Source organism: Limtongia smithiae (genome assembly GCF_038497785.1).
Source record: "Limtongia smithiae strain NRRL Y-17922 unplaced genomic scaffold V1518scaffold_7, whole genome shotgun sequence".
NCBI lineage: Eukaryota > Fungi > Ascomycota > Lipomycetes > Lipomycetales > Lipomycetaceae > Limtongia > Limtongia smithiae.
This window is the reverse complement of record NW_027117628.1, coordinates 317,926-333,615: the sequence shown is the minus strand read 5'-3', so window position 1 is coordinate 333,615 and position 15,690 is coordinate 317,926. Positions and strand designations below refer to the sequence as shown.

At 52.1% G+C, this 15,690-nt stretch overlaps 8 protein-coding genes across 8 annotated transcripts; 4 read left to right on the top strand and 4 right to left on the bottom strand.

Moving 5' to 3' along the window:
• Positions 1-40: 40 nt before the first annotated feature.
• V1518DRAFT_417861 (uncharacterized protein) lies at positions 41-1,142 on the top strand (the record flags this gene model as incomplete). Its single annotated transcript, XM_066904411.1, has 1 exon — positions 41-1,142. A coding segment is annotated over exon 1 (335 nt), but the record flags the coding sequence as incomplete, so codon positions are not given.
• Positions 1,143-1,146: 4 nt separating this feature from the next.
• Positions 1,147-4,160, bottom strand: V1518DRAFT_374411 (trypsin-like cysteine/serine peptidase domain-containing protein; the record flags this gene model as incomplete). Its single annotated transcript, XM_066901461.1, has 2 exons — positions 1,147-3,366; positions 3,420-4,160. 2 exons carry the CDS (start codon positions 4,158-4,160, stop codon positions 1,147-1,149), a joined length of 2,961 nt encoding a protein of 986 aa, XP_066759061.1.
• Positions 4,161-4,549: 389 nt separating this feature from the next.
• Positions 4,550-5,592, top strand: V1518DRAFT_417858 (RNA polymerase). Its single transcript, XM_066904410.1, has 3 exons — positions 4,550-5,043; positions 5,106-5,243; positions 5,298-5,592. Exons 1-3 carry the CDS (start codon positions 5,038-5,040, stop codon positions 5,544-5,546), a joined length of 393 nt encoding a protein of 130 aa, XP_066759060.1. The 5' UTR covers positions 4,550-5,037; the 3' UTR covers positions 5,547-5,592.
• V1518DRAFT_417856 (chaperonin Cpn60/TCP-1 family) lies at positions 5,496-7,770 on the bottom strand. Its single transcript, XM_066904409.1, has 7 exons — positions 7,658-7,770; positions 7,517-7,580; positions 7,368-7,438; positions 7,200-7,294; positions 7,096-7,138; positions 6,451-7,038; positions 5,496-6,392 (listed from the first exon to the last, which is right to left on the bottom strand). The coding sequence occupies exons 1-7, from the start codon at positions 7,680-7,682 to the stop codon at positions 5,629-5,631; spliced, it is 1,650 nt and encodes a 549-aa protein (XP_066759059.1). The 5' UTR covers positions 7,683-7,770; the 3' UTR covers positions 5,496-5,628.
• A 140-nt stretch (positions 7,771-7,910) lies between these two features.
• On the top strand, positions 7,911-9,464 carry V1518DRAFT_394530 (pyridoxal phosphate-dependent transferase). Its single transcript, XM_066901797.1, has 3 exons — positions 7,911-8,062; positions 8,127-8,819; positions 8,871-9,464. Exons 1-3 carry the CDS (start codon positions 7,968-7,970, stop codon positions 9,325-9,327), a joined length of 1,245 nt encoding a protein of 414 aa, XP_066759058.1. The 5' UTR covers positions 7,911-7,967; the 3' UTR covers positions 9,328-9,464.
• Positions 9,465-9,557: 93 nt separating this feature from the next.
• On the bottom strand, positions 9,558-12,050 carry V1518DRAFT_374365 (uncharacterized protein; the record flags this gene model as incomplete). The annotated part of the gene is made up of 4 exons (XM_066901460.1): positions 9,558-10,519; positions 10,571-10,997; positions 11,033-11,874; positions 11,948-12,050. The coding sequence occupies 4 exons, from the start codon at positions 12,048-12,050 to the stop codon at positions 9,558-9,560; spliced, it is 2,334 nt and encodes a 777-aa protein (XP_066759057.1).
• Positions 12,051-12,441: 391 nt separating this feature from the next.
• Positions 12,442-14,610, top strand: V1518DRAFT_417847 (uncharacterized protein). Its single transcript, XM_066904408.1, has 8 exons — positions 12,442-12,748; positions 12,804-12,902; positions 12,953-13,385; positions 13,435-13,571; positions 13,621-13,872; positions 13,928-14,134; positions 14,184-14,261; positions 14,315-14,610. The coding sequence occupies exons 1-8, from the start codon at positions 12,489-12,491 to the stop codon at positions 14,496-14,498; spliced, it is 1,650 nt and encodes a 549-aa protein (XP_066759056.1). The 5' UTR covers positions 12,442-12,488; the 3' UTR covers positions 14,499-14,610.
• On the bottom strand, positions 14,520-15,163 carry V1518DRAFT_427809 (RF-1 domain-containing protein; the record flags this gene model as incomplete). Its single annotated transcript, XM_066906061.1, has 2 exons — positions 14,520-15,054; positions 15,105-15,163. 2 exons carry the CDS (start codon positions 15,161-15,163, stop codon positions 14,520-14,522), a joined length of 594 nt encoding a protein of 197 aa, XP_066759055.1.
• Between the last annotated feature and the right edge of the window lie 527 nt (positions 15,164-15,690).

Genomic DNA, 15,690 nt, shown 5'->3' with positions numbered 1-15,690 from the left:
GGCCTGGCCGGCACGCACCGTGTCATGAGTTTCCCTTTCGCCGCAGCCCACTTTTCCCTCGCATTCCCCCTTACCTTCGATCCACCCCCAAGAGGGGTCGGCAACCAGACGACGAGGCGTGATCCGTGTTGTGTCTGCGTTTCTGCTTTACGCACGCTCTGTGTCTTCCTGATCTAGTTCTCTTCGCGTTCTATTGGCGTTGGCCTGATCGTCCTGGTTGTTCTTCGGTTGCTTCTTGTGTCCTTCCTGGTTGCTTTATTATGATAGTTTTTTGTGCACATTGTGTGTTGGGCTTGCATTATGGTTGGCGTTGACGGTGTTAGCTTCTTGGTTTCTTGGACTTGCGTTCCTGTTTGTGTTCTCTGACGCTCTTGTTCTGTTCCTCGATCTCTGCTGTGTGCTTTCCGATTGCGTTCTGTTCTGCTTGCTCTCTGTGCTGTTCTGTTGTGCTTGCTCTCTGTGCTGTTCTGTTGTGCTTGATCTCTGTTGCTGTTCTGTTGTGCTTCTGCTCTGATTCTGTTCTATATGCCTTCTGTGAATGTTCTTCTCTGCTTCTATCCTGTTTGCTTCTCTGATTACGATCTGTTTGTTTGTGTGTCGTCGCGTTCGTTTTTTGTTTGATTGTCTGTTGCGCTTCTGTTTGCTCTGTGATCTGCTTAAACTACACTCTGTTTGCCTCTCTTTACGTTCTGTTTGCTTGAATTCTGTTTGCTATACATGTGCGTTCTGTTACTATTTTCTCTTGTGCATCATTTCATGGCGCGACATCTTATTATTATTAGCGGAGGGAATCTCGATAAACTCGCGCACGGCCGACAGTCCGGATTCCCATAGGATCCTGTCCACTATGTCTGCTCCGATAGTAGTCAGTAGATAGTTGGCCACAACGGCCCGGTTGCCTTCGGGTGTAATATTCTTCAAGCCTTAGGCTAGGGGAATCCCGTCCAGTCCGAAACCGTGACCAGTCCGTTTGCAAATCCGAATGTAAACAAGCGTCAGCATGTACGCAATTTTTACGAGATTCCATCGCCACTTCAGAGTAGTAGATGCGCATCATGGCGTAGCTCCAATGTATATGATTTATGCACTGGATTTGAGATAAGAACGTGACTAATGCACTGTGTCTATTTACCGCTCCCTCATCTATCAAGTATTTACCGACTCAGCAGCAGGCTCAATCACTGGCTCAGTGACTGCCCTTATCGGTGCTGCCGCTTCGCCGTTCGTGCCAGGCACTCTCTCGACCCGCTGCCCATCTTTATACACAAACCGCCGCCACACTCCGATCTGTGTAGTATCCTTGACCAGCTCAAACGTGGGGAAATAGTGCAAATCCAGTCGGATTGAGCACGCGCACGGCGCATCATCAAAAGTCACGGCGCGCAGCATCACATACGTGCGATCCGGGATCGCAGTGACGGCCTGAACAAACGCATCTAGATCCGGCGTCGCCTGCCCGTTGACGTGAGTGATGAAGTATGTGCCCTCGATTCCGTACTGCGCAGCCGGCGACCCGCGCTGGCGCGCAGAGACGTACACGCCAGAGTGCAGCTTGCTGATCTGCTGACGCACAGCATGATGCGGACGCTGCAGAACTGCCCCACACCACACCACAACCCTGTCAGTCTCGAGACCATCTGTACCAGCGGTCGGCACGTTGAGCGTGAGAACCTTGCGCTGGCGGACGATCTCCATCTTGACGATTTCCTTGGTTCGAACCAATTCGTATAGTTCGCTAGCCCTCGTCACAATGTTTTCGTCCACTGACAGAATCACGTCGCCTGTCTGCAATGCGTCGCCGCAGCTACTGCTGTCTGTACTCTCTCCCACAGGCGGGCACACGACTTTCTTGACGTAAAACAGCTTGCGATATTCCTTGTTCTCGCGCTCAATTCTCCGAATCCAGTCCTCAGGAACCCCGCGAATTCGCGCCTGATCCATCCGCGCGGCGCCAAAGTCCATGTCCAGAAATCGCGCCGAAGGCTTCTCCCCACGTTGAAGCTCGCCCAGAATGCCAACTAGCATCGACGATGGCAACCCGACTTGGCACGACGACGAGCGGCCGCGTTCGTCCATAAGACGTAGCCAGAGAGCACTCACGATGCCGGTATCGGCATTCACGAAGATTCCGCACCCGCATTGCTGACTCAGCATTGAGTCCACGGTCGCACTTTCTAGCAAAGTAGTACGATACCGCGGCGGCTCCATGCTTGCCCGTACAGAAACTGCAGTTACGTCAACAACATAGGTCCGTACTGCGAGGACCGAAGAGGTTGCACATGTTCCCATGAAAGTCACGGCCGCACCCCGCTGCGAGAGCTCTGAGCTCAACACTGCGGCGACCACTGGCGCGTCGACAAGACTGGGATCGTATGACACGATTGCGTAGCCTTGAGTTGGGTGCAGGAACACAACTTTTCCAGGCACCATGATTGAGTCAGCAATTGTGATCACAATATCGCATAGGTCGTAAGGGACGATGCATCGTGCAACCACAATGAATCCATTCTCCGCGTCCACAACAATTCCTTCTCCGCTGACCTCGCCGTTCGGAAAACCGTCAATAACGAGTGGAACCGTGCAGGTCACGCGCACAAAACTCCGCACAAGCTTCTTGACAGAGTCGTTCATGCTGTCGTCAACCATATCCTCAAACAGTGCCGACTGCCGCTCGATCGGCTTCGGAGGTAACGCCGTCCCTAGATCTGTAAAGTCCCACAGGCCTGTCTTGTCGTTCCGCACAGCCATTTGAAACGGACCGGTCCAATGCCGATCAACACGCACCACCACTGTCGATACTGTGTGCATGTCCTCGATATTCCTGCGCGAGCACACGACCCATTGGTCGTCTCGAATAGTCTGCATGACTTTCACAAATGCATCGAGGTCCGGCGTCGGTTCGTCGTTGATACTCTCTAGAATAAAACCCTTTTTTTCTCTTCCAACAGCAAACGACCGCGAGTCTTGAGCCACAAACACACCCTTCACAGGCACGCAGTAAAGTCTCGCGGCCTGATAGCTCAGGTTGTGCAAGATGGATCCTCCGATTTCAACATACCGGTCCGGCGTGATCGCGTGTAAATCCCCAACCTTGATCGTAAAATTCATGAGCTTTCCCCGTCGCTCGATGACAATATTCACAGTTTCGTTCACAGACGCGTCGAGGATCTTGTCCAGCTTCACAAAGTTCGAAAGATACATATCATTGACTTTGATCAACGCGTCGCCCTCTTCTACCATACCATACGACGGCCCTTCGGGGAGAACGACAAACGCAACCAGTAAGCCGATATGATCCGGGAATGCCTCGCGCATCTGCGACTCGATTTCGGGGCTCAGCCCAAGTCTCCGGCATTCGTCGTAGGGCTGTCAGAATATTAGCTTGTATTCTGTGATCAAAACTGTGTAATTCAACTCACCCGCAGTAACCACTGGACCTGAATTGTGCCGCGGGTTATTGGTTCGTCGTTTTGAATGCATCGAAGTGCGCGCAGCCCACGGTGCAGCGGCAAGAAGTAGTCTGTAGACGCATGAGTAGCCCCGCCGGCCTGTAGAGCGACTGCATATCCGTCAATGTTGACAACCGGACTGCCACTAGATCCACCGCTTGCACTGGCTGCAGCCTGAATGTATTCGGTGTTGAAGTCGCTGTACGACTGGAGACCGTACTCCGGCGCGTTGCGATCGAGCCGACTGATGAAGCCCGCTAGAATACTGAGCTTTTCTCCTGCATCGTTGCCGACGACACGGATTTCCAATCCGACACGAGCTAAATCAGGTCGCAACTCCAGCGAGACAACAGGCATGTGCCGGATCGACTTAGGATCGAATCTGAGGATACCGAAGTCATGCACAGGGTCGCGGTACAGTGGGAAAACGTCGCACTCCTCGTGATTGTCGAACACGGCGGTGCCGGTGAAAGGCCCCGCACCAACGACATGACGGTTGGTCATGATCAGGCCGCGCACGGCATCGACCACGAACCCGGTCGCTTCGCTGATGAGCGCGCTTTCCCAGTCAAACGCAGTAACCTGGGCGAACCGAATTGACACGACGCTCTTGACGACACGTTCAATCGTACGCTGCCATTCTACAGAATCACCAAGTACAGTCGTCACGATTGCCTCTGCGGTATCGTCGTCGACTTCGCCCTCGTCCATGAACTCGTCCTCGCTCGCGTGTGCGCCACCATTCGCCGCTACCGCCGCCCCGTTCTGGTGGCCATCACCGTTGATTGGCGGCAGCTCTTCCTCTGTGTCTAGAGACACGAGTAGCTCGTGATCGTACGTCATGGCGTCCACGTTACTGATCTCGATGTCAGCAACCGCTAGTTCGTCTTCGTCGGCGTCGTTGTTGTGCAGATGAGCGGGCGGTGAACGAACGGCATCGCCGCTGACAGGGGAGTCCAGGTCGGCGCGTTTCTTCACGGTCCGACTGTCTTGCGCGCTGAGCCGTCGCTTTTTTGCGTGCATGTCGGCGCGTAAATGTGTTGGTATGTCTGGTGTGCTGGCAACCACGAAACGCTGACTCGCAACAGTCGAAAAAATCTTGGGAAGTTCTCGGGGACCTTCTTCTTCCTCCAGCAAGGCGCTTCAGCATCATACATGCCACCATCACACACATCTAGGATGGGCGGCTATTCCAATATGACACTACATCGAAAGCACATTTCTCAGTTGCCATCGTTGCTTGGGTTTGCGCAGACCTTGTTTTCGCGTCGCTTGACTCCAGTGTCTTAGTAGCACTCAAGACTTCCTCCATCTTTAGAGCGCCCAGACACTACACCGCCAAGAGCACTAGCAACTTAAATATCCGGCAAATATTCGTCATGTATCTTGCCATAAAACTGCACACAGAGAATAAATGAGCACAACAAAGCCGACGCAAAACTGAAAATTCTGCACACTTGCCTAGATATCATAAGTTGCGCCGTTCATCGTGCGGCGTTCTATGCAGTTGAACTCGAGCTTTCAATTGTCTTGCCGCCGTAGTATCCACGACACTACCACTATCACCGCGTAGAAACCAGCAGCGGTCATGAAGGTTAGTATTACGTTAATGGGTCCGAGGATATGCCGGTCAGCTAACAGGACGCCACTCAACAGGTAGAGATTGCGCGCGACAAGCTGCTCTCGAACTTCGAGGTTCTGCAACACATCAACGACATCAAGAGGCGCCAGAAGCAGTTTTCGCGACAGAAGACTGTAGCCAGAACAGAGAATTTAGAAACTGTATTACTGGAGGTATGCGTTTGTTTGTTTATGTGCTGTTCGCGCCACGCGCTGAATGTCGGACAGCTCCAAGGGTACTTCAAATCGACAGATGCGCCACGGCAAACCACAGCCTCCATTCGCCAGTTCCTGACCGAGATTTCTATTTTCGAGCTTGAAAAGGCCGAGAAGCTTCAGCTTATCAATACCGCGCCGATTTCGCTCGTGATCCTCAATAGCGTTGTCGAAGAATGCGACCAGCGCTTCACCGAAGAGCAGCAAGAATCAATGCTTGATATTGTTCGTCGCTGCTTCCACGAGGGTGCAGAGAGCTGACACGAGCACAAGTTTCCATAATGAGAATAAAACGTTTAATTACAAACTGCTTGTTGTATATATATACCCCGCCAAAAGCATCTTACTCCATGCCAGGCATGCCACCCGGCATGCCTCCAGGAGGAGGACCACCGGTAGGAGCACTGTCTCCACCCTGCTTGCGTACACCACTCACGATATCATCGACACGCAACAACAAACACGCACTCTCGATGGCCGTCTTGATGCTTTGCAGCTTGATTACCTCCGGCTCCCATACGCCGTACTCATTCATATCCGCGATCTTGCCTGTGTCTCCATTAATGCCCCACGTGTGCAGACCCTGCGCATGCTTCGCTCTCAGCTCCGCAAGCACCTTGATCGGGCTCGCACCGCAGTTCTGCGCAAGAGTACGCGGGATAACCTCCATCGCCTCTGCAACGGATCGGTACGGCCACTGCTCAACGCCGGTCACGTTCTTAGCTTTCTCGGCCAAACCAACGCTCACCGCCATCTCGGTAGCACCACCGCCCGGCGACAGTCGGGGCTCGAAATACACGTTTCGCGCAACTGACATAGCGTCCTGCAGGTTTCGCTCGATCTCGTTGAGGATGTCTTTGCTAGGTCCACGCAGCAGAATCGTGCACGCACGCGGGCTCTTACACTTTGTGAGGAACGTGAAATACTCGTCGCCGATCAATTCGATGTTAAACAGGCCACACTCTGTTCCGACATCGGTTTCGCGCAGGTCCTCAATTCGATTAACGATTGTGGCACCCGTGGCACGCGCAATTCGGTTGTTATCGGTCTTGCGGACACGTCTAAGCGCTGTCACATTACCCTTTAGCAGGTAGTGCTGTGCAAGATCTATGATATCACGTTAATAAATAGTCATCATCTTGGAACCATCACCTTCCAAACGTACCAGAGACGCCTTTCTCGGTAATAACCAAGTCAGGATTGAAAGACAGGATGTTGTCGCAGAGGGCCTTGATCTGCTCCTCCTCGATCTCAAGAATCCGGTTCCAGTCTTCCTCCTTCGTGATCTCGATGTTTGTCTGAGACTCTCCCTTTTTATACTCCAACGGGCAGTCGAGCAGAATAATTCGCGGATTCTCTATTCTCCGTCGCATCTTGGGATGTGTTATGTCCTTGTTAAGCATGACACCATCCAACACTCTGGAATCTTCAATTTGTCCACCTGGGATCTTCTCGACACGAGCATATCTCTTAATATCGACCTCGCGCTTGCCACCCAAGTCAATTGCAACGGTTCGCACGGCTTGGAGAGCCAGATTGCACATCAAGTCGCTCCATCGCGCGACAAACTTCGTGCCGATAGAAGCCTTTACTAAACTGAGCATCTGCTGGTCGTCGTCGATATTAACTGGGATAGAGATATCGTTAATAATCTCAAGCGCGTCGGCAAGAGCCTGCTTAAAGGCAGCGATGATGACAACAGGGTGGATATTTCGCTCGATGTGCGGGTAGGCAAACGCCAGGATCTCGCCAGCTTTGACACAGTTAGCATTTCGCTGGCAGAAGGGATCTTTGGACCTTTCGCACATACCCAAAATAATAACCGTTGTAGTACCATCGCCGACTTCTTCGTCCTATTGGATCGTTCAGTCTTCTAATCTCCACCGCACTAGCTAAAAAACTATCGCAACGAACCTGAGTTCTGCTGAGCTCAATCATGCTCTTAGCTGCGGGGTGCGAGACCTCGATCTCGCGAAGAATTGCGTGACCGTCGTTCGTAAGCACAATGCCTACAGCAAATCATAATTGTCAGATCCCCGAATTCGCCCGCCAAGCAATATCCACTAAAATGTCGCGTCTTACCGCCCATGGGATCAAGAAGCATCTTAAGCATTGCCTTGGGCCCGAGACACGTCCGGATAATATCCGCGACACTAATATATCTGTTAGCAACCATGCTTCAATACTTGCGCAAGCAAGTGGACAATCAAGTTCAATGTAGCTTCACGTACGTCTTCGCAGCTGTGATATTCGAGATCTGCGCGCGTCTGCCGGTCTGGCGCTCGCCACCCGCGTCTGTTTGGATAGTCCATATCAGTAATCTACTCCCTTCCACGCGTCGAATCGCGCCTCTGCGGTTGGTGACAACATACTCATAACCACAACTGGTGCCTGCATGGTGGTAAACTAGACTGGAGAATTCAATTCGCAAGATGGTTCGAAAACAGTGATCGTGGAGCCTTTCGAATGCTAAAGACTAAAGCGCGTCTTTCTCGAAAAATTTCGTTCGTATCCCAGCGTGTGTGAGCCGCACCACTGGGTCATACGTAAATTTCGACACTGGTCTACGTATTTTGGGTCCCGCGGCCATCAGGGTCGTGACTCTTGCTAAATTTATTTGTTTAACGCCTCTTCTCCACGTCTCAGCGCTATTCCCTTTCATATCCTCACCCTCATAGCACAATGACTGTCCAGAAGTTGACGTCACCGGCATTCAACCTACGTGCCGTAACTAGACCTAACATTCTACTTCTCGAGCCTTACCGGTGTGCGCGCGAGTACGAACTCCTCTTCTACATGATGCTGCCTGTGCACACCTCTCTAACCTGAACACTCAATTAGTGACTATAAGACTGGCATTCTGCTCGACGCGAACGAGAATGCATACGGCCCGTCTATCTATACTGATGCAGTCGCCTCGGAGACTGAGACGGCGGGCTCCGTAATCCGCGCAGAGCTATTAGCCGGCTTGCACAGATACCCCGACCCCCACCAGGAGGATGTCAAGCAGCTTATCTGCAATCTGCGGAACGAGCCCTCGAAGAACGATGCGTCTGTGAAGCCACTAACCCCGGAGAACTTATACGTCGGCGTTGGCTCTGACGAGTGCATTGACACCGTCATTCGGTGCTTCGCAGCTCCCGGAAAGGAAAAGCTGCTCTCATGCCCGCCTACTTACGGCATGTACCGTGTTGCCGCCCAAGTCAACGATGTCGAAGTTGTGCCCATTAATCTTGACCTTGAGGTGCCTGGCTTTCCAGTCCGAACGGAAGCTGTGATCGAGGCACTCGACAAGGACCCGTCAATTAACCTCGTGTTCCTTTGCTCGCCCGGAAACCCCACTGCGAGCCTCGTGGACCCTGAATCGGTCGCGAAGATCCTCGCACACCCCACATGGAATGGCATTGTCGTTGTTGACGAGGCGTACATCGACTTCTCTCCTCCAGGAAGCTCGCTTGCTCCGTGGGTCACGAAGTATGACAATCTTATTGTCATGCAGACCTTGTCTAAGTCATTCGGCATGGCTGGCATTCGGTGAGTTTCTTGGCTAATTGCTGTGTGACGCACGCACGCTAATCGTTTAAGACTCGGTGTTTCCTTCGCGTCCGCTCCAGTCGCCCGTATTCTCAACAACGTGAAGGCTCCCTACAACATCTCTTCAATGACCAGCGACCTTGCCATGAAGGCACTTTCCCCCGCGGGCCTTGCTAACATGCACAAAAAAATCGCCGCAATTGTAGAACAGCGCAACAGGCTCCTAAGGGAGTTCCCCAAGATTCCTGGTGTCGGCAATTTCATTGGCGGCAACGCCTCAAATTTCTTGCTGCTTCAGATTTTGGATAAGCCTGGCGGCATTCCATCTAGCGCCACTGCGCTGAAGCTTTACGAATCACTCGCTGAGACTAAGGGCGTTGTCATCCGGTACCGAGGATCGGAGCCTGGCTGTACTGGTGGTGTCAGAATCACTGTCGGCACTGAGAAAGAGAACGACGTCTTGCTTGAAAAGGTCGCCGAAACTTTAGCGGCAATTTACGGTGAATAAAATCGAGTCGCAGATGACAGTTTGGTGGTTTCTTGCAAGGATTTTTGTTAAGCCGGCTTAAACATAGACAATCCCAAAATTTTTATCCCCCAACAGCCCGACTAACAACCGATTTCTATACCATCCAATTATACAACGTCAAAGATATACATGGATAAACAAATCTTATATACAAATATTCTGATAACTCGCTTGCAGCCCATTCACTGCTCCTGTGTAGCTAAGCATTCTCACCAACCTTCGACCATTCTTCGTATTCCGAGAAGGGAAATCAGAACTCGCTTATGCATCTTTTGGGCTTCACCCCACACCTCGCGCACTTGTTCGTCTTGTCTTAGAACTGTCAAATACTTTTCCAAGTTTCCAGAATTTGTTAGAATCTCCATGGCATTCGTGGCATCTGCTTGCTGCCGCTCGTAGAAATAAGTCGTCATCTTCATCTGGTAGTCGTTCCACAGCTCCTGGTACTGCAACACCGCATTCCAGTACCCAACAAGCTCAGCTTGCTGCGGGTTGACCACATTAACTGGTAAAATAGGCGGTGACGGAGGCTTAATCTCAAACACGGCTGGAGAATCATGATAGTCGATGTTTGTCGGCTGTGGGATGGTTGTTGAAGGGATGAACATCCCGGGAACATGAACAGGCGCACCGCGATCAAAAGGTAAGGCTTCCGAATCCACAACGTTATCATCGACAACCTCTGTGGGGATAACTGACTCAGGGGGAGAATGTGGCGACCCAATGGATTCCATGGTCACATCTGCGTCCATCTGAGCTGCTTCAGCACCAGGTGGAGTACTTGAGGCAACTGGGTTAATCGGATATTCCTCGCCCAATGCATCCATCTTGAACTGCCCATTCGTCTGCGTCAACGGCGGCACGGTTCTGAATGCTCCGAGATCGTCAAATATGGTATTTGGAGGGGGAACACGGCCACGCAAAGCAGATCTTGGACGGAACCTCTGGGTCTTCCTTGGCGACGGTGTAGCCGGTGATAGATCATCAAGGTTGGTAAATATCGGCCCCTTCAGAGGGTCTGTTGTGGTAGACGGCTGCTGTGTACCAACATCGTCATCGATCACTTCCTCCACAAATGGCTGTCTCGTAGTCGGCTGCGCAGACTTGCTTGTCGCGGTATTGGCAGTTGCCGCATTGATTGGTGTACTGGTGCTGGTTGGTGACATTTTAGCTGAGTCGCCATGCGGTCGAAGCCTTGACCTTGGCCGTAGAATTCGATGACCACCCACATAGCTAGGACTCTGCGCTTCCTTGAAATCTGGTGCCTTGTCCTGGAAAATCTTGTTCCACCGCTTTGCCGAGAATCCATTTTCACCCAAGTCCTGCAGATCATCCGAATCATCGTCTCCTTCCTTCGACGAATCATTATCAGAATCAGAAGAGATGTCAATGATCCTCTCAGACTTTGAAGACTTTTTCCTGTTCTTGAGTCCTGGTCCTCCTTGAACATGACCGTTTTCCATATCCACGTCGACATGGTTGCTGTTCTGTGCTTGTTGAGTTGTAGTCTTCGGCGTAGGTGTACCAAATGTGTTGATATTTGCGTTGTCTTTTCGCAATGCTTCAGCAAATCCGGTGAACGCATTACTCTGTGCCCCAAAGCTGAATTTGGAAGTCTTAGTACTAGCGTCGCCGTTACTACAAAAAGACTATTAGCAGCTAATCAACAGATAATACGGTGGACCACTGACCTAGACGATGTATCAAATCCTTTGTCAATCTCTTCTGTTAGATCCACTGGAAACAGTGGAGACGCTCCTTTAGCCTGCGGAGGACGCACTGTGAATGTACTCGTAGGCTGTCCGGTAGCTGCCTGGAATTTGGAGCCGGTCCTCGTTGCATGTGACTTCGGTGTCGCTGTCGGCTTCGACCCCGATGCATCTTGCATTGACGGCTGGGTGGTGGTGGAGGCCGTCGCTGCCGTGGAGGCAGCTTCCGCTGCTGCAGCTGCAGCCGCCGCTGCAGCTGTGCTTTTCATGGAAGATGCAGTATTTACCTCCTCTGCCGGTCGTGCGGTATGCAGATGGTGCACATACGTCTTGTTATTGTTGTTTATCGGTGACTGTGTAGCTTTCGGCGAAGTAGCCCGTGTCGATTCATATGCAGTCTGCTGCTTTCGCTGCGACTTGCTCGCTTTTGCGCTGGTCTTTGAAGCGGACGGCGTACTTGGTGCTGTTGGCTTCGTCGATGCACGAGAACTACCCGGGCGCGCGGACGACGACGACATGTTCGTCCATCCGTACTTTTCACGCTGCGAAGGCGGCCACCCATAACTGCCATGCCCCGATGTGTAGGTATATCCTCCAGCATACGGCGCTGGAGATGCGGGGGTATTATATCTCGCGTACGAGCTGTAATTGTATTTCGCAGATGCTGCCGCCGCGACCGTGGCTGCTTGCCGCCTTAGATAGTCGTAGGTGCTTCGCTTCGTGGGATCACTAAGTATATCGTTGGCCTCGACGAGGGCTTTAAACTTCTCGGCATATTCTGGAGAATTTTGGTTCTTATCGGGATGGTATAGTAGGGCTATAAATGCGCATACTAGTTAGCATATCATGTCTCGCCAATTACGCGGCACGCCCACACGAAGTCAACTTACCAAGCTTTTTGTACGCTTTCTTGATTTCCTCAGGCGTACAAGTGATATTAGGTAACTGGAGCAGCGCGTAGTAATCGACCGCTACATTTTCTTCTGGTTTCATTTCGATCACGAGGATTCGACGAGACCTTGACGAAGGCGCGGGGAATGAAACGGTACACGGCCAGGCATGAGGTGAATATTTCTAGATACAACCGTGCAATGCGTCGCTAGTGGCGCCCAAGCAATCGGTAGATGTTTGAGATGAGAAGCGACGCGCTGCTGGGCGGCGAGAGCGGGAGGATAAGATGGAGGTGGGATCACGATGATCGAACAGCAACCGGGGCCTACGCGATTTTCTCGCCGTCGCGCAAACAAACAGGCTTCCCCTTGAGTTCAGAGAAAGTTATTGATTGGGTTAGATGCGAACTCTGATTCCTTGTAATACGTCATACATCACGTAATTCAATGCAGCATCGCTTCGGCTCAGCTCAATGTCCCAACAACCGGTTCTCCCCACAGTTTGCCTCAACCGCACCCAGGAACACCGTCGATCATCGCCATGTCTGACGAAGCAGCGAATGCAAGCAGGCGCGAGTTTATTGCTTACATTGTGAACTTCCTTCTGTCGCCAGATGAGTATGAAGCTCTTGTGCGTAAGATCAAGGGCCCCAGGCTTGCTGGTGCCACGGGGTCCGGTCCAACATTATTACCTGCGCCTAGCAGCTCCGTGGGACTTGTCAAACGCATGATCGCGGAGCTGATACCGTCTACTGCTGAAATGCGTTATCAATCTCACGAGAGCAACGTGTTTTTGGTGTCGTAAGTTGCTTGTGCATTAAATACTTCTCTGAGATCAGCTGCTCAACATCTACAGATTGTTCCGCACATCAAGCCGCGTTTATTCTGCGACGTACTTGTCCCTCTCGGTCGTGAAATATGTACTATATCTAAAAGAGCGAGCTGCTGGAAAGAAGTAAGTAAGAGGCTTGCCAACATACGCGTGACGTGCTAACAACTGTCGAGGAGCACTGTCAAACCTCGCCTGGCCGATTTTACTCGCGTGCGCTATTCCATACCGCTAGCAGTTCTGGTGAGTATATACCGGGCCTTGCACCCCGCCGCTCTTGCATTACACACTGGTATTTCTACACCAGAGGCGCGTAAATTCCGCCACAAACACAAGAGTCTCGCACGCGCCTTTCATTCACCATACTTCGCTTCCTCGTTGTCCGCGGCTGTGTCCGGTCTCGCCCTCATACTGTATCCGGCGGGCAAGAATCGTTCTTATGCAGCATTTTACAGTACATCGCTTGCGGCAGAATATTACTTTTCTTGGCTTACCGCCAAAAAGGAGTTTGCGTTCATGGCTCGGCAGGCCGGGCCCTGGATTATGTTGCCTTTCTCGCTCGCGCAGTTGCTGTACGCGTTCACGTACGACAAAGACTGCGTTCCAACGGTAAAATGTATTGTGTTGTCAAGTCGGACTACTGCTGACTTGGAATGAGGGCTTTACAACGGCGATCAAGATGCAGACTGAAAATCACATCATGAGTAAGCCGCAATACTACCTTACAGGCATTCCGTGGCCTAGCCATGAAGAGATCCTGGATAGTTTGAGATCTATAACCGAAGAGAGGTACCCGTAAGTGCATGTGTGAGTTTGCTTGAGGAATAAAACTGACAATACCTAGGCCGTTCAATTCATCCATACTCTATCCAGATTCGTATTCGCTGCCTTCGACGTTCAAGATTATCGATCCGCTTGTATCACAAGCACATCCTGGCATCAAGAATCTCTCGTGCGCGATTCTTCATCCGAACGAAAGGTCGTGTATGGACAATTTTTCAAAGTCGTTTAGCAAGGAATTCGTCTGGCTGTCAAAATACGTCGGCGTTGCATACGCGGCTGCATTTTATGATCAGATTAAGATTGCCTTGTCAAGGTAGTAACATGTAGCTGCGATGGATTGGCAGAGAACTTTGCTAACAAGTGACTAGTAAACGAGGCATTCTTGAGCTTGCTTTGGGCTTCGTTCGCGCCAACGCAGTTGCGACAATGATGTCCACTACGATATGGTCCGGCCTTTGCGTGTCGCAGTTCTTGATCTCGAACAGGTTCATTCCAAAGAATCGTATCAAGGTTATTGGGTTTGTTGCTGGATTGTGGGCGTACTTGCTTCCGACCGGCGGCGGCTCCAAGGCCCCGTACGTAGTTGAATGTCTCATGATCTGGCCAGGTACTAACTCCATGCAGTTATATTTCCGTCGCGAGAATGGCAGCGGAGTCATACTGGAAGAGTCTAGTGAAGCATGGAAGAGTGTTTCTGATACCGTAAGATTCTCGTCTCGTAGATGTTACATTCGTCACACCACTAATGAGCATAGCCACGGGGACGTATTGGTTTTCGCCGCGAGCTTCGCCGTAATCATGGCGCTATTCGACCAGTCTCCGGCTTCGATTGAGAGCAGTGCCATGAAGAAGGTGTATAGTATGATCAGCGGAAGCACCCCTAAAGAGATTCCGCCTTCTGCGCCGGAGACTCCGATTATTGAGAGAAAGTCGATGTAGGGAGTTTTTCATGTAGTTATTTTACTCGTCTGCGCTCTGTTTTGCCCTTTTGTCCTTTTTGCTGGGTACCACATGGATAACCTCAGGAAATACTGGTTCTTCGTCTTCCTTACTTCGGTCCGTGACAGTCGGATCCTTCTTGACGCCGTACTTGAGACGCAAATTCGTTGAGAACTGCGCATGCAGGTCTGCGAATTCGTTTCGGTCTTCATCGTACTCTTCCTCGCGCATTCCGACTTTCATAGCCTCATCGCCCTCCAGCAGCAACTTTGTAGACGTAGTATTCTCCAGCACCCGCGCGGCCCGTTCTTTCTCGCGCTGACTCGCTTTCTTCTGCCGATCCCGCTTCTGCGCCTGCTTCCGCGCGATGACCTTGCCGCGCCGGCTGTTCACCGGATCGCGCATGTATTCGAGTTCCTCGGCGAGATGTTGGCGCGCAATTTTGCGGTTCTGCTCGCGTGAGCGAGTGGCCTGGCAGGACATTACGATGCCGGTGGGGATGTGTTTTAGTTGCACTTTGTTGTTTGTTTTGTTGATCTTTTGGCCGCCCTTGCCGCTGCTTACGCGTTAGAGCCACACCGCCGAGGGAGGGTGAAACAAACATACCCGCCCTTGATGAAGACTTCTTCTATCTCTTCCTCGGGAACAGTCGGCCGCGGCGGCATCTGCGTCTTCAGCGTGCCCGCCGTCGAGGAGAACGGGGAGATCAAGCGATCGCGAGCGCCGCCAGCAGCTACTGACACAGAAACCCAACCATTCCCAGCTCGCCCGCAGATGCAGCCCGGGCTACTTCTGCTGAGAAGCGCAAGCAGGCGGACACAGCACTGCATCATGGCGCTGTCGTCGCTTCAGCACGGCGCGAATTCGCGATGGGGGGCGTGGTTCGCGCGGACCCTGTGGGCAAGGGTTCGAGTACAGCCGAACCGTGCCGCAGTTACGCAGCAGCTGCGCCGTCACGTGTGCACAGGCGGCGGGAGGCAAGGGACTTATCGCGGGGCCTCAGCGGAGTTCTAGAGCAGCCGCCAAACACACGTCGTCGCCACTTCGTTCGCCGCGTGCGGTTCGCAGCTTCACAGCCCTTTTTGAAGACAACTGACGATGTTCGGCCCGTTGCGGCACGCAGCGATGCTCGTCGCGCTGTTCGCGGCGCTGCTGGCGCATACCGCGTCGGCGCTCCAACTCCCTTTCGGAC